Genomic DNA, 25,707 nt, shown 5'->3' with positions numbered 1-25,707 from the left:
GGAGCTGCTCCTGCCTGAGAACTGGGGGCGAGGCTGTTCTGCTGACTTGGACCTTCTCAGCTCCCCTGCCCCGTGGAACCTGTTCCTTCCAGACATGGTACAAGTAAAGATGGCATTAACGTAGAGTCTGGGGTAAGGAGCTCCTCAGTGAGTGGGACAAGAACGGCCGCAGGTACACTACAGAAACTTGAGACACAAAAGTACTGGGCGTACGAGCTAACTGGGAGAAGCAGAGGAAGTTTTCAGTTGGCCAACAAAACCCACTTCAGGATTCTGAGAGCGCCATGGCCTGGGTGCAACTGGAATTTACCACACATCCTGCCCCCTGGCAGCACGAGAATACACTGCTGTGGTGGCTCATGGTGGGACCCTCTCGCAGTGGAAGGGAGACACGTCCACACAGGACACATCTACCACGCAACTACACAGGTGCCCAGGAACTGGGTTCCAGTTCTGCTTCAGGTGAGAAAAAAGACACCTTCTTAGAAGAAGTGATAGCTGCGCTAGGTTTTACCAGATAGAAACGAAAGGTTTGACTGTATTCCATGGAACTTTCAGACTTCCCAAGAACCCCAAGGTCAAGGTGGGAAGGGTGGGAAGAGGGGCAAAGGGTCCTGGGTGGCATACCCACGATAGATCTGCTCACCTGTTTTTGCTCTCTATTAGGATTTGGGGCTGTCCGTGGAGGTGTTTATGAGGAAGGAAGACAGAGGAGGAAGGGAAACTGGCTATGAAGCTACCCTAGCAGTGGGAATGGAGGTGGGTGGACGGGGAAGAAGGTGAGGGATACAGGAGGCTGTGTGGGGGTAGGGGGAAGAAGAGCCTGGAAGATGGGGTGTCTGGGTGGCTTGGTCAGTTAAGTGTCTGCCTTCAGCTCAGGTCATGATCCCAGAGTCCTGGGATTGAGCCCCACATCACGTTCCCTGCTCTGCGAGAAGCCTTCTTCTCCCTCTCCCACTTTCCCTGCTTGTGCTCCCTTTCTTGCTGTCTCTCTGCCAAACAAATAAATAAAATCTTTAAAAAAGGGGGGATGGGGCGGCTGGAAGAACAAGCGCAATTATAAGAAACTGTGGAGTGGAGTGACATGGAATGAGAAGCCAGCAGAGAAAACTGAGAAGGAACAAAAAAGTAGGAGGAAAACCAGGCCAGTCGCTGAAGTTTCAAGATGGCGGACGCTGGGGCAAAGACAGGAGAGCTGCAGATGGAGGAAGGACCTGCTGATTTGGGACCAGCCTTGGCCAGAACAGTTCAGCAGGGCAGCGGAGATGGCAGCTGACTGTCAAACAGTAGCATCTGGGTGACATGGAGCAAAGGGCAGTTGTGACAGTGAGACGAAAGCTGTGAGTATACAGTGAGTCCTGGAGCCCCCAGGGCCCTGTAGACTCTTACTCAACCCTCCAAGGCCCCACCCTGGAACTTTCTCCAGAAGGAAAAGTGACGGCTCACACCTCCAACAGCCAAAGCTTGTTGGACACCTTCCTTCAGGGCCTCATGATCAGACACCTTTTCTTTATACATCCAGCTACGAAGATAAGGATGGTATAAAGTGCACACGGGCAGTCTGTTCATAGCGGTCTAGCCCTAATGCCCCCACAGAGCGAGAAATGGTGTAATGGGACTTTCTAAAGAGAGAAGGGGCTGGCTTTTTCACACTACCACTTTCCCCTTGGTGGGGTTCCCATTCCGGAGCCGGATGGAGTCCTATCTCTCTGCTGGGCACAGCGTATTTGAGTATAAAAGGTTTAAAAGCTCAGATTTGTGGCATGACTGTGGGAGACCACATTGTAAGTCTGTATTTAGTTACATCAGAATGCAACTAATACAAACTTTTTCTGGGTATACTATTTACAGAAGAAAAAAGTGCTCTCTTCAGGAGAAAAAACTGTGGAATGGTGGGAATGACACCTCAGGTGGTCCTGTTGGCCTCTTCCCCTCCTCTGCCCACCTCCCCCAAAGCCAAATTCCACTGTCACTATAATACGGGGTGCTCCTACTTTGTTCCCCCACATCTTTGCGCAGTGCTAAAGCCTGAAATGACTCTAAAATTAGTGAAAAGGAAGCTATAAAGCAGCCCCTAGTTATTAAAAGAAATGAGACATTTAAACACTTGCTGTTTTGTTTTTGTTTTTGTGAGAGAGACAGAGCCGTGAGTGAGCGAGAGGAGGGGTTAGAGGGGGTGGAGAGAGAATCCTCAAGGTGGCTCCATAATCAGTGCTGAGCCAGATGCAGGGCTGGAGCTCACAACTCCGAGATCATGACCTGAACTGAAATTAAGAGTCAGATGCTTAACGGACGGAGCCACTCAGGCGGCCCAACATTTGCTGTTGTGATGGGGGATGGAAAAACACATGAGGGCAGCAGGAGACAGGAGGGATGGGGCAGAAGAGGAGGGATGATGGCCTCCGAGGGGCAAAGCTGCAGAGAGAAGACACAAGGCTCGGGCCCTGCTGTTTCTCCCTTGCCAGCTGATGGGAGGTGGCCCTTGCCAGTGTCCACACGCCCAGGTGGATGGCTGTGTGTGATTGCTGGAGAGCCCTGTGCTATTGTCAGCATGGTCCACTAGTTCTCAAGATTCCTGAGTCCTGACACCACCCTTCTGGAAGCTCTCCATTTTCAAGAAGCATAGTAAATAAGCCCCAGGAGCGCTCCTTTGCCATTTTGCTTCATTTTATTTGGTCCCCGTCAACAAGATGCGACTTTCTGTAGCAGTTGTTTTCTGTCACTCAGGCCCTGCTGATTTTGCCTTTTCTCTCACCACTGGGATTGTATCTTTTGGTTGCCCGATGAGAAACCAACTTTGCCGTAACACTACCTCTCTCTCAGAGCAGCATCGTTTTTCCCTCAACAGGTAAACAGGCGGTTGTGTGGAAAATACGTTCACTAGCAGCAGAGTGAAGACTCTGGCAAGGACTTGCAAATACAAAGAGAAAACCGCATGTGGATGGAAGGTTCCCGTAAGTGGTGGAGGAGCTCTGTGGACAAGGAGATGCAAAACCAATGCTTCTTGTCCTCTTGGGGCAGGCCAGGGAGGAGGAGAGCCCACGTCCCTCTTTTACACGACTCAACAAATGTGCCCTCACATGGCCTCTGCTCAGTGGATGGTAGCTCTCTCTCCTGTCACGTCACTCAATGGTGGAAAGCTAATCCATGTTATCACCCAGTAAGCTACTCTTAGGGTAGGAAAATCAGTTTATATCACAGAATGTACGAGATACAAGGACAATGAGCCTTTGTGCTCTAGGAGGGAGGAAAAGCCTGCCTACAGCTAACTTGAGTAACCCCTCAGACTCTGAAAGGATAGCTGGACACACGCATGTGCGAGTGCGTGTGCGCGCACACACACAGACACAGACACAGACACAGACACAGACACAGAAAAATGTTCAGAAGGAGTAACAGAAATGTTAACCACAATTATCTTGGTCCGATGACTTTTCTAGATCATCTTTAGCTTCTTCTTTTGCCACTTTTTTATCTATACATATGTATTGTCTTTTTAACTGGGAAAAAGAAAGTTAACTCTGTTTAAAAATCTGTTGAAAGTAGTAATTTCTTCCCTACTATGGGTATTCATTGAATATTTTTTATGCCGCCACACTCAATTTAGAACCTAGGTCTTGGATCTAAGCTGCCTCTGGGACAGAACTGCACACACGGGTTTGCCAGGTGTCTTCGGAACCTCAGCCGCTAAGTGGAAGGATAAACTGTTGGTGATATCTATGCGAAAGAACTGGTTACCTGAGACACTGAAGATGATCTTGCATTTGACACTGCTGGGGCTAAACTAGATAGCCTGGGGTCTCATTCAAATCACTTTTCTTTCTTTCAAGATTTTATTTAATTTCAAGTTAATTAACATAAGGTGTGGGATCAGTTTCAGGTACAGAATTTAGTGATTAATCAGCTGCATGTAACACCCAGTGCTCATTAAAACAAGTGCCTCCTTAATGCCCATCACCCAGCTACCCCTTCCCCCCACCCCCTCCCCTCTAGAAACCCTCAGTTTGTTCCCCATAGTTAAGAATGATGTCTCCCAAGTTCTAGCAGAAAATATCTTTTGATTTCCTGTTTTTCTTAAAAGGCAGTTTGTCTATCATCTTTTCTATGATTATTTTCTATAATATTGTTAACTACAATATTCTAAACTTAAATCAGAAAGGAGAAATGCTGAAAAATGAAAAGGCCTATAAAAACAACAGTCAAGCCTCCACAGGAAAATTGTACCAAGAGACGCTTAATTTAGGGTCAAGAAATAACCAAGGAAACTTAAAGGCTCAGTTTTGAAACATGCACAGAGATTACTCACCCAAACACCCAGCACTGTGTTCCTACACGTTTGCACTGTGTGTCGGTGAGGTAAGCATAGTATTGCCTGAAAGAACAAAGGTGGAATTCATTGAGAGCTTCTGGAAGACCAAGAGGTCAGTATAGAATTAAATCACTTTGACACAGTAAATATAAAAGATATTCTGCCTTGTTCTACATACTCCAGCTGCCTGGTCTACCTCTAGTCAAGGGAATAGGAAGCCGGTGCCTGCTGAAACATTCCTGTAAAAGGTTAGGAGTTCGGTGTGGGTTCGGAAGGAAGAGAGGGTCTGGCATAAAGGGCCAATTATTCTCGAAGGCGGTTTTGATTCGGGGACAGAATGGGCGCTTCGAGTCTCTCTGCATGGAAGTCATTCCAGAGGGTCATGTATACACTGTCAGTAATTGTCTCCTCTGGCACTCTTTAGGACAAAGGTTGCTGATTGTAACCCAGGCTGGACACACACACATTTTTGGCTCTCAGAAACTAGAATGGGACCCCAGCTGCGGCTCACTGTTCCCTGAATACAAACGACTTTGAATGCTATTGATGAGATCCGAAAAAAAGAGGCAATGATATGGAGTTGAAAGGCTTAGGCCAGGACCGTCCAGTAGATATATAATACAAGCTACAAGTGTAATTTAAAATCTTTCAGCGGCCATGTTAAAGAAAAAGGAATAGATAACATTTGTTCTAGTAATAGATGTTATTTAATCCAATGTATGGAAAATGGCTATAATGAAGTATTTTATATTATTTTTGCACTAAGTCTACCAAATAAGGTGTGTATTTTCCTCATAGAGCATATTTTAACACAGACAAGTGACATTTCCAGGTGTGGCTGTTTAGGACAGCACACGCTTAGACCCTCATAACTATCCTCAAAACTCAATCTATCCCTTTAGAAGCAGCATCTGAAGCAGGAGCTCATCATTTTTTCGGGGTCACAGACTCCTTTGAGGATTTAATGAAACCTATGATAAAGGCACATTAACATACACACACACACAATTTTGCATTAAGCCTCAGGGGATTCGTGGACACCTGGAGGTCATCCACGAACTATCATCTCCTGACCCCAGAGGCCTGAGTGGAGAGTTCTAGTCATAAAGAATCCATGTCTGCCTCATTACATCTTCATTACCTGATATGCTTTACCGGTTTAGTGACTCTACCCTCCAATGGCATCCAGTCCCCTAGACTGTGCTTTCCACTACCAGATTAAAAGAATGTTCAGTCAAACATTTTCTCAAAGCAAGAGAGTCGAATCAAAAGGTATGAAAACGGGAGATGTGGTCTGTATGTAGGATTTATCTGGAAGCCTATTAGCTTCCTCTCCTTTTAAAGGCCTGGCACTCGCTACTTGGAGTGGCTGTGTTAAGACCCACTAGGAACACCTCCATCTTGCCAAACAGCTTGTCATAGCGTCTTCTTGCATAGGAAATGCCCCTGGTTCATAAAAAGCATAGAAAACGTGGCTGATTTTTAAACAACAACAACAAAAGAATCATGTAGAAATCCATAGGGTTTGGCAAAAACGTTATCCTCTCAAAAAAACCCCTCAAAATACTGGACATTTAGTCTCTGGTTTTTGTTTTGAGTTGTTTAATGATACTGAAATTTCACAATCCATTAGATATGGTTGTGATTCTCTTTTATAAGAGATTTCTTTTCCTTACTTACTGTCTTTGTTGATTATTCCTAATTTTATGAAGGAGCTGCTGCTAATCTTTCTTGAAGATCATTGTGAGCCTCAAATGAAATTAAATTTTAAATGAGAGATGGAGTTTCCAAGCCACAAAGGGAAAACAGCATATTTACAAGACAAGTACTTCAGTGGGCCACTGGTCTGTGACACGTCAGAACGTCGCCTGCCTACCAACTGCTGGTTTCTCATTCGGTTCACAATGAATGCCCGAGATGGAATTCTGGGCCCTTAATTCTGCAGGACTCAGTTGTATCTTACTTAGTTTGCTCAATCCAGGATCTGGGGGGAACTATATATAGATAGATGTAGATATATAAATATCTATACAGATATATAGCATATATAATTTTTTAAGTATTTAAAAATAAAATATTTTCATATTAAATATATATAAATTAAATAATATACAAAATATGTAAAAAACAAAAATATTTAACTAAATGTTTATAATGATTATATATAATCTGTATCTATATCTATATGCATTTGCTTCCTTTTTGTACTAATTAACGAGGAACAGAAGAGGTGCTGGACAGAGTAAGGAGGTTTGTTGGACTGAAGAGAACACCCACTCTTCTTGGCAAGTGAGGCCCTCCGCTTGTGTAGTTTGCATGCATACTGAAAATGGGGAATTAAGTTATCCCACAGCTTCTGGAAAACTAACACTTGTAATGCTTAGTTTATATTTGAATCGACTGCACAGATCTCTTTGGTGTTCTTACTGCTCAATGCCAGTGCTCCAACGATAACTGTAAAACCCAAATACCATTAGCTCTAAGTAGGAAGAATGAAACAGAGGAAACAAGGTCTGTCTGATATTCACGGGGATCAGTCTATACGGGGGGCAGTTTCCAAAGAATGCCTCACCTCTGAGGCCCTACCTGAATTGGGGAAACAACAGCATGAACATCCAAGCTTATCTGAGTTGTCCTGGAGGACGACAGAAAGGACACTGCTAGACGGAAATTAACTGCTCTAAAAGAGCGAGTAAAGTATCATTCTAAAGTAACATCACTTATGACTTCTGATCAACCATGAAGACTTTCATATTTTTTGATCACCTCCTTTTAGAAAAAAACTTTTTTTTTTTTTTAAATTCAAAAATCTTCAAGGGGGTTAGAAAAGAAACAGCAGTGGAGGACGCTAAAAAGGTTCGAAGATAATGGCGGGTGTGGTGTTCTCACTTCATGTGACTGAGGTCTGAGAGCAAAACATTTTCTTCAGATCCAAATGTATATTCCTTTAATATTTTCATGGAAAATCTGCTCATTTACATGACTTTCCTTATGCTGAACAGGAGAATACACAGCAGGCTAACGTGCTCAAATGACAGTCACGCTTGTATAGAATTACCTCACTGTGGGAGCCGTGATGCCACCAATAAAGAGAATTCTACACCAACTTAATGGATGACTGGCTTGGAACACAAAGATATGTTTCAAGAAGAAGGTATTCAACTCAGTTAGCTGAAAAAGAAGGAAGCATTAGTCAACCTGATACTGTATGCTTAGTCATAATAATATATTCCTCATGACAGATGTTCTAAAAAAAAATAATTAGTATGCTCAAAGCATTTTCAGAAAATACAGGGTGTCTTCGAAGTCACTAGTGGAATAGTTGCTACTTTTAAACTAAGTAACAGCCAGTACAATATTGACACCAACCAACCGGGGTTTACGGGAGAGGTGCTGGGGTCGGGGAAGGGGTACATGGTGGCATCGGCTATCTGTCATGTTTCCTGGGACGTGGCTGTCACTTGGGTCACGCGAGTGATGTGCTGGAAGAGTCAGGAGAGAGATGCTTTGAGAACAGCAGTATCATGAAGACAAGTATCTGCCATGGAACACTTACGCAGTCTTACAGAAACCAGGCCGGGTCTAAGAGATGTAGGACTGTAGCAAAGTGAGCTATTTAATCGCCAAAAGAAACTTGAGAATGAGACGTGACTGGGAACGCATCTAGCATGTGCCTCGGCCAAAGGCAGCTCTTAAAGGTGGGTGTGAGGAACTGGTTCAAGGTTTCATCTGTCGGCCATGGTCCTCTTCCATGAGGTTAGCATCCCAGGGCAGCTCATCACATGAGGCAGCACGGGAATGTGTTCCCTGCCAAGCCCGCCTCCTGCATTTCCCGTCCAGACTAAGCAAGGAGCGGAGATCAGGGAGGGTCACCACTTGGAAAACCCACGGATCACCAGGTTCATTTCAGTGACGTAAGACATTGTGTCTTTTCCCATAGCACTGGTTTCAAGGGTATAAAATTTAAAAAACGGTCCACTAGTTAACACCACACATGGAAAGCTGGCCACAGCTCGGTGCTCACGCTCACGGGAGACCTGGGCTCCGTGGAGCATGGCCCTTCTAGAAGCACAGCTGGCTATCTCTCCCAGACAAATCAAAGCTCCTCTTCAGTTCTTGGATTAAAGGAAAACCTATACCGTCTTAGATATTACTCTCATGAGGTAAACTTAATCCCCATCCATTTAAACTCCCATTTTTACACATACGGATTCCCCAAACTATGGTGACAATTTTAAACATTCACATACACTTCTGTTTCTCGAGAAAATCCATTTACTGAGATGAACATTAGTATTTTCCACGTGTGGGCCAGGACCGTAGTCTTAAAGGTAACCCACGCTTATTTTTTCTTAGGCGGGGCATATTCCTTGCAGGTGTTCAAAATACAGAGTCTTCCAAAAGACTCTTCAGGCAAAAGCCAGTCTCCCGAAGTTGTAAAATAATTAACCTGGGGATGGGAGGATCAACACAAGAGGCTATCTCTAGAAGACAGAGATGTTTGGTCATCCTTTTCCAAGACCCTCAGCTGTCTGAATCACTTCAGTCACGTAGGACAGCACCCTCCTGGAGGACGCAGGTCCCCAAAGAGCGCCAGCGCCCCACCCATGGTGGAGGGCTTCTTTTCTCAGCTCTCTACAAATCACGGAGAGTGGTAACAGCTGAGGCATGACTCTAAAAATCAAACATTAAACCTAGAGCATAAGAAAAAGCCTTCGCATTTGTTCCTCTGGTCCTGAAAAATGATCGCTCTGAAAAGCTATCCAACGCCTAACTCCGTGGGTGACAGATGCTGACCAAAAGCTTCTTTCGGGGAATTTTAAGCTGTTTCTAATTTGCAATTCAAAGAAAGATACTTGAAAATGTCTTCTCCAGGAAGTAAGACCTTAGGCGTGATAACACTGTTCCGTTTATTTTATATGTCAGCTGCAGAATCTTCTATCTTCCGAACCAGCCAGCTGCTAAGCAGTGTCAACTAGCATTAACTCTAAATTTCTGGGCGGTTCTTATTTTGCTTTCGTACCCACCACCCCCTTCCCTCCCCACCCCCGCCGAAGTCTGGGCATCCGAAAAAATACCTGCCAGATGATCATGAAAAGGTATATTCCAGCCACTCTCTGAAAAGATGACTTGGGGTCAAACCATCGAACGTAGGTCCAGCTAGCAGGAGTGAACTGGAGCACAGCTCTTTTAATTTTCCCGGTGGTGGTGTGGATGTCTCTGTAAGGAAGAGAATGGCCCCAGTGAAAATCCAGAGAGATAAAGAAGGGGAAGAAGAAAAAACAAAAAGACAAGGGAAAAAAACCCCAAAAAACAAAATCTGCACTGACAATTTTACACATATGCTCAGAACAAAAAGAATCCTTTCTAGTTGAACCGTCTTTCCCACAAGGATCTCTCTACTCATATGACGGGTGGAGAGCTGTAAGCTCGACGGGGCATTTAAGTGATGACAGGCACAGGGCAGAGGTCAGGTCACTGCAGAGCCAGGAGAGGCCTTCCCTTGTGAATGTGTGACAAAAGAGCCTGTGACATCAACGACAACCACCTGGAACCAAGCCAGGGAGAATGAGGGTGCTGGCGAGGATATGCTCCCACCCTCTGTGCATCTCCCAAGTCAGGGCATTTTAGTCAAAGAGAGAACATGCTGCAGACTTTGAGGTCACCCACGCTGTTTCTTCATCTAAGATAAGTGAACACTTGGGGATCACACACAGTGATTTTTAACCTTCCTTAGTTTTAATCCTAGAAATCACTCAGTTAAAAATGTCATACTCCCATGAAAGAAAAGGTCAGGCCTTTTATTCTTATGGGGGAAAAGGGGAGGGTTTTTTCCTTCCTTCATTCATCTAACCCATCAACAAGCATGTATTGAGAAGATCTCGGGACACCTGAGTGGCTCAGTGGGTTAAACATCTGCCTTCAGCTCAGGTCATGACCTCAGGGTCCTGGGACTAAGCTCCCTGCTCAGTGGGGAGCCTGCTTCTCCCTCTGCCTGCTGCTCCCCCTGGTTGTGCCCCCTCTCTCTCTGACAAATAAATAAATAAAATCTAAAAAAAAAAAAAAAGAAAGAGAAAGAAAATCTCACAGCAAAAAGATTTGAGGCACAACAGCAACAACAAAAAAAATAAGAGATTATTTTTCCAAAAATAAACAAAAATTATGAAGGAACTATATTTTTACAAAATAGCCAATTATATGGAAAGAGGAAGAGGAATCTGGGAATAAAGAGAGTGACACAGTGGTATTAAGTATTGGAATGCTTAACACAGATCTTCCTCAATTTATGATGGGATCTCATCCTGATAGTCCTGACATAAATTGCAAATATCATACAATGACAATGCATTTAGTACACCTCACCAAACATCACAGTTTAGTTCAACCCACTTTAAACTTACTCTGAACACTTACAGTTATCTATGGGGGTTGGGCAAAATCTTCTAACAAAGCCTCTTTGATAACGAAGTGTTGAGTATCTCATGTAACTTACAGAAATACTGCACTGAAAGTGAAAAACCAGGGCTGTCTGGGGGCAGAGGGGTTGTGACTATACTGGTCATTTACATTCATGATCACGTGACTGGCCAGGAGCTACACGGCCACTGCCCAGCATCGCAGGACAGGGTCCTACGTCCATCCCTAGCCTGGGAAAAGATCTAAATTCAAAACTTAAGTATGATTTTCTACTGAATGCGTATCACTTTCACACTATTGCAAAGTCAAAAAATCATGAAGTCAAACCATCACCGTAAGTCAGGATTGTCTGTAAACAGGCTAATTCAACTTTATATTCATTTACATATTTGATGTAACATAAAAAATAACTAGTGGGATTTCCGCTTATGGGTTGGTCTTATGTTTTGGTCAAGTGACAAAATGACTCTCACGTTGAATCGGAAGCATAAATATATGAAAAGGGGGAAGTGTATGGCAGTAAGAACCCGTTGTAAATTCGGACTCCATGGCTGACGACCTGTGTGTCCTTCGGCAAAATACTAAACCTAGTTCTCACTGCGGCCATCCCTAGAAGGAATAGAAAAGTAGTTTCAATCCCTAGGATTGAGGTCAGGCTCAAATGAGCTACTGCTTAGAAAGCTTGCTTACACCAACATCTGGCACAGCTACGGTTTTTGCTCTGCTACACACGGTCTTAACTATATTAAAAAGTGTGTTATCAAGTCAGCACCCAAGAAATTCAGTATCACACATTTCTATGTGTGATAACATTCAGAAAGGATTAAAGGTAAAATTCAAAGGAACACTAAAATGGGCACATACATATATTAGTGAACACGGGTGAGAATATAAAAGGGTGTAAATAAATTTATTTACAGGAAGAAAAATTAAAAATGTACATACAGATGTATGTTCAAGAACGTCTCCTCTAGCTTTCTTCATGAAACTGAAAACTAAATGACCACAGAAGAGAACAGGTTAAATACCTCATGATTTATTCATAGGTTGGGATATGAAGAAGCCCTTAAAATCATGGTTTAGGAGACTAATGATGTGGGAAAATGCTCATGTTTTGTTTGATAAATAAATGAAGGTGTAAACACAGTAAAAACAACCACTTTCATGATCATTACTGAGGTTCTCTCCCTCCTTGTCAGCGGCACAGTTCCTGTGACTATCAAACTGAGGAGCGAGTTCAGAGGAGTAGGACAATGACGGAGGTGGGCCAGGCACAGAGGAGGGATGTGCGATGTGAATCAGAGTCAGAGACAACCACCTGGAGAGGTATCGAGGGAGCTGAGGCAGGCAAGGAGAGGGCCCGTGACCCTGGCACATGGGGACAAGGGCCAAACCCAAGTCCAGAGGCACACGTGCTCAGGCTCAGAACCTTGGGTGCCCCAGAGGGTGTGGAGAAAAGAAGACCTGCCCAGCCCCCCTGGTGCATTTCATCCTAAAGACCACGAGAAGACATCACAGAGGAAAGACAGGATGAATGTGACGTTCTCAAAAAGATCGCTCGGAATGGGTAACCGGGGAATGGGGGACTAACTGACCCAGCGACAGCAGGGTGAATGCAGGCTGAGGTACAAGCATAAAAATAAAATGGATGTGAGAAGATCATAAATGAATCAGCATTTTCTGGATGAATGCCTGAAATGAGGTCTATAATCACTCGTGAGTTGCAATTACTAATGTGTCATTAATTTCTTATCATCCAAGACCACCCTGAAGTTGTGTGCTTCTCACGTGGTGCAGGATGCATTGCGAAACCCTGTGACTCATGTCCAGAAAGAAGGCCACTCACTTGAAGCTGGCCCAGTGGTAGGTCCTCATCTCTAGGAAGCGGCAAACGACCATGCCCAGCCAGATGCCGCCACCGTTGCAGAGCAGGATGTCCAAGATGACCTGATCCCACCAGCACTCGGCGAAATTGGGCAGCAGGTGCATGAAGAACAGCTGAGAAACACAAGAGGCCACGGTTTTAAAAACAAAACTGCATCTGAGGGTTTTGAAGGGGTGGGGGGGTGGGATGTTGGGGGATCCAGGTGGTGGGTATTGGAGAGGGCACAGATTGCATGGAGCACTGGGTGTGGTGCAAAAATAATGAATACTGTTATGCTGAAAAAATTAAAAATTAAAACAAAAAACAAAACAAAACAAAACTGCAGAACGAGAGATTTCTTAGGAGTAACATATTCTGTCAGGGAGGGTTGTTGATGAGTCAGGTTTTCCTAGTGTATGAACAGAATAAATAAAAACAAGATCTGTGATCAGGTTTGTGTTTTACACTGTGGACGCTCTATGAGTATCAAGAACCAAACAGGTTTTTGTTTTTTTGTTTGTTTTTAAACATAAGGCTTTAAAGAAATGTAACTGCTCCAGAAAAAATACTACTGACGAATGACTTTGGCTAAGGACAACGAGACAAGGATCTAGGAAGGGAGGAGGAGGAAAGTCTTCGTACCTGCCAACAGAGTGCTGGCAGAATCCTCAAAATTTGCAACTTGAGAGTTCAAGCCGCACATTTTAGAAATATCCCATAAATATTTAGGTAAGGAAGCAAGGAAACTGCAAAAGTAGAAAGTTCAGGTTTTGATGACATCTTTTAGGAAACCAAAAGCTTAATGGGAAACATTTTGATAACCGATTCACAATCATGACCCTATTAAGGGTTTCTGATGTGCCAAGTGGGGAGGCAAAGTGAAGTCAAGATTCTTGCTCTCAAGAGCAGGAGTCGGACACTTATCCAGAACCACAAAATAAGGTAGGCTGTAGCAAATGTTTCCGTGGCGACATAAATGGAGCATGGTGGGGACAAAAGGGAGGTTCCTCCTGATGGATGGCACCCGGAGCACGACGTACTGGACTGGGACCGTTAAGGACAGGAATGACTGGTTTCTAGAGAAGGAGATGAAGACTGAGGACATTCCACAAAGGGGGAACACCAGGATGGGGGAGGTGGGGGGAGAAATCACCTATGGAAATAGTTTTGTCCAAAACAAAGAGTGGGTCCGCGCCGTGTCCAGAGCAGCCCACCCTGCGGCGTGAAGGCCCATTTTAAGAAGGTCTGAGATGACAAAGACAGCACCTGGGCATTTCTGGAAAGAGGTAACCCCATAATTACAAACCTCTCGGGGAATATGATCAACACTATGAAGTAAAACTGTTCATGGAAGCATTTCAGAGACTGTAAACAGTGCAAGTATCCGAGGAGTCTGCCGCATACCAGCCGGTGAGGAGACAGAGCGCAGCTGCTGCGTACAAAGGCAGCGGGCTGTGTCCCTCCCTGAGGCGAGCCAGGAACAGCCCCTGACGTGTGATCCCAGGTTCCCAGCCACGAGAGGTAGCACTAACTGTCCCTTTCGACAGGGAAGAGAGACACGTCAACAGAAGTCGGTAACACATATTTGCTGACATGAGACTACGCAGGGGACCAGGATGTGGAGGACAGGCTTCGTCCTCAAGAGCTTTCCTAGAAAGTGCCATATCTTGGGGGTGAGGTGGCCGTCCAGAGGAAAGACTGGAGCTCAGGGAGGGGGACACAGGAAAACAGAAGGAACAAGGGCTGCCCATCCAGAGTGGAACACATCCGGAACCCAATCCGGGCTCACCTAATGAAGCAAGGTGCTGGGCTCTGGTCCCCTCGTCTGTCCAGACCTGAGTGGAGGAGCTAGAGAGGACTCACTTCATTCATTCCCTCACTAGGAATCTGGGAAGCAACCACCACTTGTGAGACATGGGACCTGGGACTATGCAGACACGGGCCCTGCCCTCTCGAGGCCCAACACCTGGCAGCAAAGAGACGCTATAAGCATCTAAAATACAATGAGTGTTTCAAAGAAGGGCCAGGCGCTCCATTTCTAGGTGTACAAACGTGGAGCACAGACAGCACAGGGAGCTGGGAAAGGAGGGAAGAACCAGCAGCTGTGCTCTTAGGTAGAAAAGACATGGAATCTTTGACATGAAGAAAGCAAAGATGGCTGCCATACGGACAGAAGCGTGGGAGGGTCTCCAGCAGCCGGGGTAGGTGGGCCGCCACAGGTTAATATCCGGCCTTACAGGATGGTCCAGAAGTTTGGATTTTGGACAACCACTAAAGGGTTTTTAGTCGGAAAAGAACATAACCAGATCGAGAGGCGAAAAAGGTCGCTTTGGGAGGAGACAATGAAGGGAGGAGGGGAGTGGTTCATCCCGGAGAGGACAGGAGGTTAGAGACAGGTCGAGCAGTGGCGTGAAAGACTTCGACGAAGCAGCTCTGCTAACGAGAGCGGAGAGGACACTGAGGAGCAGGGCAGGAAGGCATGGGGCCATCTGTACTGTGAGGGAGGAGGAGTCAGGTCAAGAACGGCCCAGGGCCTGGCCCAGGGTCCCACAGCGGAGAGGTCAGGAAGATGCTTGGAATTCCGAGGGGAACGTGGTGGGAGAGCAGGAACGTGGGCGGCGCACCTGGAATCAAGCACAGCTGGAGTCCGCTCCTGGCTCACCTCGAGAGGCAAGGCTCTGGTCCCTTCGTCTGTCTACCAGGTATAGACACTGCCTTTTCAGTTTATGGTAACGATTTAGGATAATGCATACAGAGGGCTGGGTACTACTGTGGGTTGAATTGTGTCCCCTCAAAACCCATACGTTGAGCCCCTAACCTCATTCTTCATGACATGAATTCAATTTGGAAAGAGAGTTGCTGCAGAAGTCATTAGTAAAGATGAGGTCATCCTGGAATGGGGGGGCTTCTAATCCAGTGTGATTGGTGTCCTTGCAAAAAGAACGCCACATGAATGGAAACAGGGAAAGCCCCACTTGGAGGTGAAGGCAGAGATCACGATGATGCATGTACTAGCCAAGAAATGCCAAAGATGGCCAGCAAGCCATTAGAAGTTGAGAGGCCTGCAGCAGATTCTCCTTCACAGCCCTCAAAGGACACCAATCCTGCCAATACCGAGAACTCAGATGTCTAGCCTCTGCGGCTATAAGAAGCACATTAACAGAAGCCTGATGCGACTGGCATGCTTCCCTAAGTTAGGGTCAAGACAACAGCTGGCATCCAGAAAGATACTGTACACATGGCCAAATTTTACTCCCCAGGAGTGATCAACTAAGAATAAAATCATAGCTGAATGATAAATGAGTAAATCCCCTAAATTTCATTTTCCTAATAGTTTTTCAAGACTATGTCTCTTTCAGGAGCACCTGGGTGGTTCAGTCAGTTAAGCATCTGCCTTTGGCTCAGGTTATGGTCCCGGGTCCTGGGATCCAGCCCCACATCGGGCTCTCTGCTCAGCGGGAAGTCTCCTTCTCCACCCTCTGTCTGCTGCTACCCCATCTGTGTTCTCGCTGTCAAACAAATAAATAAAATCTTAAAAAAAAAAAAAAAAAAGACTCTCTCTCATTCATTAAATGAGACAAACCTGACTACTGAGATATCAGAACTATATTAGGAACCGTTTTTTCAGCTACAAAATATCCTGGAGGCTCCTATAATTCCCAAACACCGAAATTCTATTTATCTCAAACTGGAAACTCGCTGGTGGGTAACCTACCTATTTATTTCTAAGTAGATCTCCTTACCTTGTATTTATCACAAATTACCTTGTAGTTGTCTCACTGGGGGGTTTTACTTCATTCTTTTTGCTTCATTTTATTTGTTTCTCTTTAAGAATTGTGAGGCAAGAGACACATTTTAAGTTAAGGAGGAATTTGTGCCCTGCCCCCCACCAAAGGTATAAAGTATTCCTAGGGGATCGTTTAAACACAGTTTGTAGCAAAAGGCAGAGAAAGGATGAACTATTATGCCTGTTAATGGACAGACTGCCTTCCTCCTACAGGTAAACAATGATCCCAGCCCCTTCTTACCTCGGTTAGCTCCCAGGTAATACTGATTGTCCAGCAGAGACCATAACTACGGATCAACAAGGCCTTCATGGCCCAGCCCCAGAAATGTCCAAACGCAAATATATCAAAATGGCTGATAATCCTCTCCCAGGTGATGACGTGGCAGTTGACAGCATACTCCTGTTCAAAATAAAAACGGAAATAATGAATGGATACTCTCACAATCAACCTCCTTCCAGGATCCTGACAATAAATGAAAAGAACCGATATGACCTTGACAACTAATACCGGTCCTGCCCCCCTACCCCCCGAAAGCTTTAATAGTGGAACACCCTTTAGGAAAAATGGACAAATATTAAAGTTTATGAATCAGAATTGCTTTGCTCTGAATTACAGAAGTTTGATTAAAATGGGAAGTAAAATAATTCCACAAAGGCTTATAGCCCATCTTAAAGAAGTGGAATCACACAGCCCAGGTCACCTGACTATAGGGCAGCTATCTTAAAGCCAATGATAAGAACATAAATAGAATCCCAATTAATAAAGAATTAAGTAGAATCCCAATAAGTTTATAAATTTAAAGACACATCTAAATATCATGTAGAGAAGGAATCAGAATAGAAATGTAAATGGCAATGAAAATACTATGTATCAGAATGATGTGATGAAGCTAAGTAGAACTCAGAGGAAAACCTAAAGCCTTAAATATTTAGGTCAGAAAAGAGGAAAAGCTGAAGGATCCAATTTCAGAAATTAGAAGGAAACAGAATAAACGTCCCATCTCCAAATGTTATCACATGCTACACAATTTCAATATTTAAAAATGACAAAGTTGGGCATCTGGGTGCCTCAGTTGGTTGAGCGTCTGCCTTCAGCTCAGGTCATGATCCCAGGGTCCTGGGATTGAGCTCCCTGCTCATCTGGCTCCCTACTCATCAGGAAGCCTGCTTCTCCCTCTGCCTGCTGCTCCCCCTGCTTGTGATCTCTCTCTCTCTCAAACAAATAAAACCTTTTAAAAATAAATAAATAATAAAAATGACAGCGCTTTTAAGACTTTTGGTTTTGTTTCTAATATCTTTCTGTTTTTAACAGGACATTTTAAAGAAATTTTAGATCACCATCCTTATATTTTGGTATTTATTAAGAAATTAATTATCATATGACAATATAATATTTCTAGGGACCTCTACATCTGACATTCTTTCTTCTCAAAACGAATCTGACAGGACGGAGTAAGATTTGGAAAACAGCTACCTATTATCAGGCAGTTGAAAGTATTTTTATAAAGTATTAATATTTTTAAATTCTAGAAATGATGTCTCCTAAGGGAGCAGAAGAGGAATTTGGTATTCCTTTCTCTCTTCCAAAACCTGCCACCATCAGGTTTCCGAAGCCTTTATTGGATCCATCTAGTACGTTTCGGTCTGTAAAGCTGAAAGGGCGATTTTAAAAACTGCATTTTTTTCAGAAACGTTATGACAGGATATTACAATGTGTAAGTGGGAAGAGTGGAGAAAAGAGGAAAGGATCCAGCAGGGAGAAGTCAAGATGAGACTTAGAACCAACAACAAACTGCACTGTACTATGAGGAAAATTCTCCTCCTGAGTCTGGAACCACATACCCCTGTTGCAGGCATCACAGACCCGGAGGCTGAAGCAGCCCCACCAGCAAGTCAGGCAAGAGCCGCAAGGCCCCGTTAACCCCATAATCCTCAGCCACCCTATCCTCTTCTTTACACTGGACACGCTGCACAGGGTCAGAAGAGAGGGCTGAGTTCTGTTTTTCCGAACGCTGCGCTTCAGGTCATCGTAGGCTAAAGATGACCTTGGAGGCCCTTCTAACTCTCCGTGAGAATATTTCAGGTTTCAACACACGCAAAGGCCCTTCGAAAGTCACAAAGAGCTGACTACAACTCAGCATTATAATCATTAATGCACAGATTTGCCATCTGCCAATGGTCACGCCAGGAAGACCTCGAGGTCCTGGTCGTGGGAGGGATGCAGGACGCTGCAGTTAAATGCTGCTAGGGAGCCGGATGTGGGCACAACTCTGGGCAGCAAGGGGAAAGGGGCATTAAAAGAGGGCATCCCGGAGCCAGAGGGGCAAGGTGGGGAAGGTGTGCGCACACAAGTGAACAGCCGGTAAAGACAAATTGTGCCCACCTCCCAAGCGGTCACGGGGCTGATCCTGGCAGTCCCATAATCTCCCTCGCTTGCCCACCACTTAATCAAATACCAAGTCCTATTCATTTTGCAGGTCGGGTTGCTTGGTGAAAATGGTGGGGGAAAATATCATACCTAGAATACCTTTCTCCTGATCTCTGTTTCACAAGGCTTCTTTGAGTGTCAAAGCACTGTCATTATTATAACTGTGTACTTCAGGCATCGTCCAGAGGAAAAGAAGAGGTCCTAAAGTCAGAGGGATCTCACCAGCTTTGTGCTTTGAATGAGATATTTATCCATTTTTAATTCCCATTTCCTCCTTGACAAAATGGGGGATATTAATGCCTGGCACGCACGTGTGAGGCTTACACAGAATATATGTAAGTGCCTGGAAGAACAGCCAACCCACAGTTGGTAACTGCCACCACCCTCACCATACCTCTCACGTCGCTCTCATCATCAGTAGAGGCTCCAAGTCAGCCCACGCCACTCTGTTCCCTCAAGTAGGAAACCTCCAGATTTTTCTTACTGAGACTTTTGAATAATCTTTGGCATTCTTATTTCTACCTGTAGCATGTCCTTTATAAAAGTTAAAGATAAAGTGTTGAAACACCAATGAAGGAGCTGACCAATCTCAAATCCAGTAGAACAATCACTTCTTGGACCTTTTATTGGGTCCCTCTGTATTGTTTCTTTCTTTCTTTCTTTCTTTAAGATTTTATTCATTTATGGGACACCTGGGTGGCTCAGTGGGTTAAAGCCTCTGTCTTCCGCTCAGGTCATGATCCCAGGGTCCTGGGATGGAGCCCTGCATCGGGCTCTCTGCTCAGCAGGGAGCCTGCTTCCCTTCCTCTCTCTGTCTGCCTCTCTGTCTACTTGTGATCTCTGTCAAATAAATAAATAAAATCTTTAAAAAAATTTTTTATTCATTTATTTTTAGAGAGAGAAAGGGAGAGGCAGAACATGAGCGGAGGGGAGTGGCAGAAAGAGAGAGAGAAGGAGAAGCAGATTCCCCACCGAGCAGGAAGCGCAGCATGTGGCTCAATCCCAGGACCATGGGATCATGACCTGAGCCAAAGGCAGATGCTTAACCAACTGAGCCACCCAGGCACCACTCTTTCTTATGGAATGTCCTGCCTGTGGCCCAGAAGCTTGCTCTCCTTTTCTGAGCATTACTAGGTTTTTCCTTCAGTCTGTACCAAATGTCAGGTATTATTTAAGAAAAGTAAAATTACAAAAGAAAGAAACAGCATTAGAGTATAAAATAGTCTCTTCCCTAAAAACTGAAGTACAGAGTAGTTTTACCCAAGAATAAAATTATTTTTGTGGGTTAAAAAAAAATAATGAACGAAGTGGCCTGGGTCATTCACATTGGCCCCTTTATAGTGAAGGATCATGACTTTGAGGCCAGAGTGGGAAGCAGAGGGTTGAGGGTCACACTGCTAGAGGGCAGCCACCCCCATCACTGAGGACCTGCTGTGTGCAAAGCACCAACCTAGGCCTTGGAGATAAGGTCACTTTGTTTCGCTCACAATAAAACTCCCCAAATAAGTACTATTATTTCACTTTACAAAGAAAGGAATAGGCTAGCTAATAAGTACATTGCCCAAGGTCATACAGCTAACAAGTGACAGAGGCAGAATTCACACCCAAGGCTGGCTGACAACCGGTCGCCCTCTTCCCACCATCCCCTTTTGCTCCAAGAGGGCATATCAGTTCCCCAGACTCTATCACTCATGGAAACCACACACCTCACCTTCCCAGAGACCTGGCTTTTATATTATCTACATGGGAAATAAGCGAAAATAACAATTTGGAACTTCACGTTAGTGAAGCTGTCTCTCATACCCATGAGTCTACTGATTTCTCTGAGAGACCACTGACAAGTCCATACCATGACGTCGGCTTCCCTTGTGGCATATCGAAGATTTGGATCCAGCCAGTACATCAGGGATTTAACCTGATCGAAGTTCAGGAAGAGGAGGAACACCAGGAACAGGAAGTAGAGCACACTGAGTCCTGAGGGAAACAGAAACATTCTCACATTTAGGAGAGATCTGGGGGTCAGACGCACAACACATGTTAGACTCAAGTCAGACATGGATATTGCACTGTCTGTCGCTTCCTTTGATGAAGGAGTCTGATACGCAGTCCTAACTCACACTGAGAGGGCCACTAACACTGTCTGAGAAAACGAGGCTCGAATGGAGTCTCGAAGGACCGGCAACATTCAGCAGAGACAAGTGTGAAGGGGCCAGAGGTGGCCCAGGGCCTCACATCCACGTCTCGGATTCCACGTCAGCCCTGTGGGCATTATATTTCCGTTGCATCGCCTCATAATTGGCATCCTAAAAATCACCCCACACCGTTTAAAAATAAAGTCAATTGGCTGAAAACAAAACAAAACAAAACAAAAAAACCACAATCGTCTGTTTTTAAAATAGCAAAAGCCTTTTGGAAAGGTTTGGAAACCAACCACTGGTGACTCTACCACTACTCTTTCTCTCGAACCTGCTAGAATTAAAACACTGGTGCAGGTCACCTAGACACTATGGTACAAATGACCTTGGACCACAGCACTCTGTGGGAACTTGGCTCAGTGCTAATCTCCCATGAGCTGTTCCAGAGGAGACAACGTCCATGGCTGGAATGAAATCCTCTGGAATACCAACAGCACCAATCTATCCAAAAGGGCCCCTCCCAGTCCTCAGGGAGCTCAGGGGTCTTGTGCACCGCAGGGCGGCCCTGGTTGTACACCCTAGGGCCACAGGGCCACATGTTTTGTTAGTCTAAGGACCTCCTCACGTTTATTATCAGCTGCTTTTATACATTTTCATCTCACATGTCCCCACTACAACTTTTTATTATAATCCTTTCAAAATAATTATTTTAAGACAGGAAGAAACCATCTGTGTGGAGCAGGCTTCCGGATTTCATGGCTGAGCTTCAAAGTCCGCGAAACTCCAGAAATAATATGCACAAATGTGTGTGTGCACGTGCGTGTGCACTAAGAAAGAGTTAGTTCTCATCAGATGCTCAAAGGGCTCCGTGATCCCCAAGAGATCTCAAGTAAAATCAGCTGCTAATGACCAATAATGGATCATTTGAAATAGGAAAATCTCAAATGTAGCCAACTGGTCGAAAATGACTCATAATTTCAAGCAGCAACATTAAGTCCATGATATGTAAGTATGATGCAACCAGGACAATCTATTTAAAAATGGAAACAAGGGGCACCTGGGTGGCTCAGAGGGTTAAGCCTCTGTCTTTGGCTCAGGTCATGGTCCCAGGGTCCTGGGATCAAGCCCCACATTAGGCTCTCTCTGCTCAGCAGGGAGCCTGCTTCCCCCTCTTTCTCTGCCTACTTGTGATCTCTCTCTGTCAAATAAAAAAAATAAATAAAATCTTAAAAAAAAAAAGGAAATGAATCACGCCACTTTTCTACGAAAAATCCTCCTGGGACTTCCCACCATCCTTCCTATCTGTGCTCTTTACTGGCCCGCAAGCCCAGTGGGGCTCTGTCCCTGCCCGACTCTGGCCTCTCTCTCACTACTCCCCTAGGGCCTGCTGTGCTCCACCACATGGGCCTGCAACACATCACACTCTTTCCGGCTAGGGACGACTTTAGTAGTCTTTCCCTTTGCTTGGCTTCCGGTGACCTCAATCCTACTTTGCACGCACATTTCCAGGAAGCATCCTTCCTTGACTGTGCACGTGAAAGCAGTCACTCGATCAACATCATCCCATATGGCTTTACTTAACTTCCGAACACTCGACGGCATGGGATATTTTTGATTATTAATCTGTTTAATAGTGTGTTTGCGATAGGTGTCCTCTCTCCCAGGGGGAGCCTCCTGTCTGTCTGGCCCTCCCCTGCAGCCCGTGGGCACAGCCCTCCACACATGGGCACTCAGTGAACACCTGCTAAAGGAAGGAAGTCAGTTCATTCAAAGGGACTCACCTATGATCTCTGAAAGTTGAAAAAAAAAAAAAAAAACAGACGACCTTGAGCAAAATACCCGTTTTTAGGGTCCTTCTGGTAACATTACATTTTCCGAACCTAAAATAATTGACTTAATGTCTTATTTAGGCAAGACAAAGCCAAGAGCCAACACTTGAAAGATGCGTTTTAAGTCCATGCAGGGGATTTGACTATATGTGGACTCAAAATCACGTAAAAACAAGACATCCAATATTCATGGATATGCTTATTGCTAACCCTTGTTGAAAAATCAGGGCTCTCTGTCTAAAGGTTTCACCCTTTCCAGGATCTTTCCCATCCACGATTCAGGAGAAGCTGGGCTTTCAGGCAGTTCTGGATGCTGCCAAGGCAAACATGCTCACAGGCCCCGTGAAGAGCAACATCAAGATGCATCAAGAAGGACAAGCCATGTGCCCCCATGTCAGACCCCGCGCATGTTAGAGACAACAGCATAGGCGGGGCGGGGGGGAATGGAGTTGGAACAGCTCACAGGCACGAGAATCTAAAGTTATCACATGTATGTTTGTTTTGCATCAAAGAATTTTCATAAACATTTGTATTAGGAATACCGAAAAGTAAAAGGCTATTAAGTTTTACTGTAAAACTGCCATAATGATGTACAGAAAGGGGATTTTAAATAGAATCTATTTCTAAATCTACTAATGGGTAACTCACCAAAAACCATTCTCCATAAGGCCGGATGAGGTCGAGTAAATGGGCCTGCAGAGAGAAAACGTACAGTTAGAAAAAAACTGGTTTCAAAGTAAAACTAAAAGCAAATTGCTGATCTCTACAGAGATTAAAAAAAAAAAAAAAAAAAAGGCTCTCTACTGTCACAATTTTTTTCCACGTAAATATTTTGAGATCAAGTCTAGGTTGAAATTTTTTATTCAAACTGTAGCAACTGTCACCACAACTGTAAAAGGTTTCAGTCTCCACAACACACCTTTGTTTTCCAAGCTTTGTCTTTAGGATTCAGACCCTTGTTTCCCAGAGAAACGATGTTACAACAGTGAGTAGGTTACCAGGCCAGCCTGTGAAGAGTTCTTAAAACATACCTAAGTTTAACAAGTTTAACAAGTTTAACAAGTGAAATCTCCCAGCCCAGCCACTGTGTGTGTGTGTGTGTGTGTGTGTGTGTGAGAGAGTGAGAGAGAGAGAGACAGACAGACAGAGAGACAGAGAAACGGCAGGGTAGGCGCTCTGGAAACACTGCTTTGAGAACTTGTGAGGTGGGGTAGGAAACTGAAAATAAATCCTTAGAGCACTGGAACGTGCTAGTGCAGTGGCTTTTGATCATGAACCCTGGTAACAAAATACCTCTGACACGGCAACCCCGACCAGATGCCCAGATGCAGCTCCCACACCATGAAAACACAGGCTTCACAGGACAAAACTCACTCTGACTACAAGTGACCCATCAATACTTTCTCTCCTTGTGTATCTCTTTAAAAACAAAACAAAACAAAACAAAACAAAGGAGAAGGAAGAAAGCAAGCCAGGCCTCCACCTACTAAACTGACACACCATCAAGGGAAGAGTTATAGTTCCCGAATACTGCACACTGCTCTCGTGGGCACTTGACCTATTTGGGGCCGCCCACCCCTGTGGGACAACAGCCTACCTACACACTCGTGGAGGATCTCCAACATCAGGATCCCATGTCTCCTGGGGAGATGCCGGAGCTGGCTGCCCAGCCCCCTTCCCAACCGGGGCTTAGCCTGTGCCAGACTTGATCTCGGAAGCTGCCGACACAGACCTAAGTATGCAGAGCTCTCCTCCACTTCCCCCTCTCCCTCTGCCTGGACCAGCACGGACAGTAGCAGGGAGGTGGCACTGGTGATGGGGCAGTTCCCTGCAGAGGGGACAGTGGGACAGCCTACAGCCAGTGCTCACTGGGGTTCCCTCAACATACCAGTTCTGGGTGACCTGCCTGTTCCTAGAAGCTTAGCCTGGGACCCAGCCTCCTAACCAACCCCCCCACCCTGCCCACTTCCCAGTCCTCCAGCCAACACCCTGCAAGTCTTTTTAATCAGCAATCAGCATCCAGTGCTGGCAACCTGGAATCCTGTCTGCAGGAAACATTCCATTGTAATTTTTATTCTAGACCCATCCTCAATCACCTACCTCATCTTAAAAAAACGACTTTGAAACATATTTTAACTGCTTTCCTTTGATGGAAAAGGAAAAAGTAGGGAAATCAGTTACAAGTAACCCCTGCCATCCAAATCTAGTCAGTTCTTGAGCCTATACGGGGCAGTTCAGAAGGTGAGTGTGGTTCGTGTGGTTGGCTTTGTCCAAATTTATATGGTGTCTTAGTTGTAAAATGGCAAGGAGTGAGGGCTCAGATAGAGGGATTTAAATAAAGCATCTGCCAATCTGTTCCACTTCTACGTTCCAGTAGTGCAGGCTCACACAGCAAGGAATCCGTGTTTTCTCTTTAACCGGATGCTTTTTTCTCAGAAAGGCACAGTGAGGCACAGAAACCAGGGTCCCCTTCCAGGTAACAACACAGCTAACTCTCTTCAAGTCACTGGAAAATGGATGGTTAAAATCGTCGTTTAATTTCCTCTTCCCAGTGCTCTCGTCACCACTGTTTGTTACCATGAGTGGCTTCTGTGTTACAGTAGCTGCCCGGCGAGCAAGTGTCACGTCATCCAAACCCCTGCGTTCACCTCTTAGACAGAACACGGGACCCCAGCTTTCTCTAGGCTTCCTCTCACGAGGGGAAACTCGAAAACAGTATGATTCTTTGGCTTGCAACCCAATTCCATGCCCAGTCAACACTTAGAATCCCATAAGTCGGGTTCTTCTCAAGAGGAATCACTATTTATAATAGTACTTTGCTGGGCACTTAGCACGAGGCAGATGGGGGGGGGACACCTCCCCAACCCCAGTGTCTCCTTGCTGTAGTGACAGATTGCCAGTGAGAGGGTATCACTGCATCCCTTTTACCGCTCAGGAC

The 25,707-nt window shown here is 45.1% G+C and overlaps 1 protein-coding gene across 2 annotated transcripts in view; it reads right to left on the bottom strand.

The window, feature by feature from the left end:
- The window catches only part of PTDSS1 (phosphatidylserine synthase 1), a 61,695-nt gene that overhangs the window by 13,689 nt on the left and 22,299 nt on the right, over nt 1-25,707 (bottom strand). The window contains exons 1-8 of one of the 2 annotated variants that reach the window (XM_045077960.1): nt 24,367-24,409; nt 23,418-23,462; nt 20,655-20,779; nt 16,619-16,777; nt 12,573-12,724; nt 9,388-9,529; nt 7,368-7,480; nt 4,307-4,372 (exon numbers count right to left, since the gene is read on the bottom strand). In XM_045077960.1, coding sequence (XP_044933895.1) covers nt 4,307-4,372; nt 7,368-7,480; nt 9,388-9,529; nt 12,573-12,724; nt 16,619-16,777; nt 20,655-20,779; nt 23,418-23,462; nt 24,367-24,394 — 830 coding nt within the window. In that variant the 5' untranslated portion in view covers nt 24,395-24,409. Of the gene's footprint in view, nt 1-4,306; nt 4,373-7,367; nt 7,481-9,387; nt 9,530-12,572; nt 12,725-16,618; nt 16,778-20,654; nt 20,780-23,417; nt 23,463-24,366; nt 24,410-25,707 lie in introns of those variants that run through there. The other variant, XM_004768533.3, reaches the window with a different exon arrangement.

Source organism: Mustela putorius, unplaced genomic scaffold, assembly GCF_011764305.1.
Source record: "Mustela putorius furo isolate JIRA1106 unplaced genomic scaffold, ASM1176430v1.1 tig00000228_pilon_pilon_pilon, whole genome shotgun sequence".
NCBI classification, from domain to species: Eukaryota; Metazoa; Chordata; class Mammalia; order Carnivora; family Mustelidae; genus Mustela; species Mustela putorius.
Note: the sequence above shows the minus strand (reverse complement) of the source record. Positions and strands in the feature narration are given on the sequence as shown.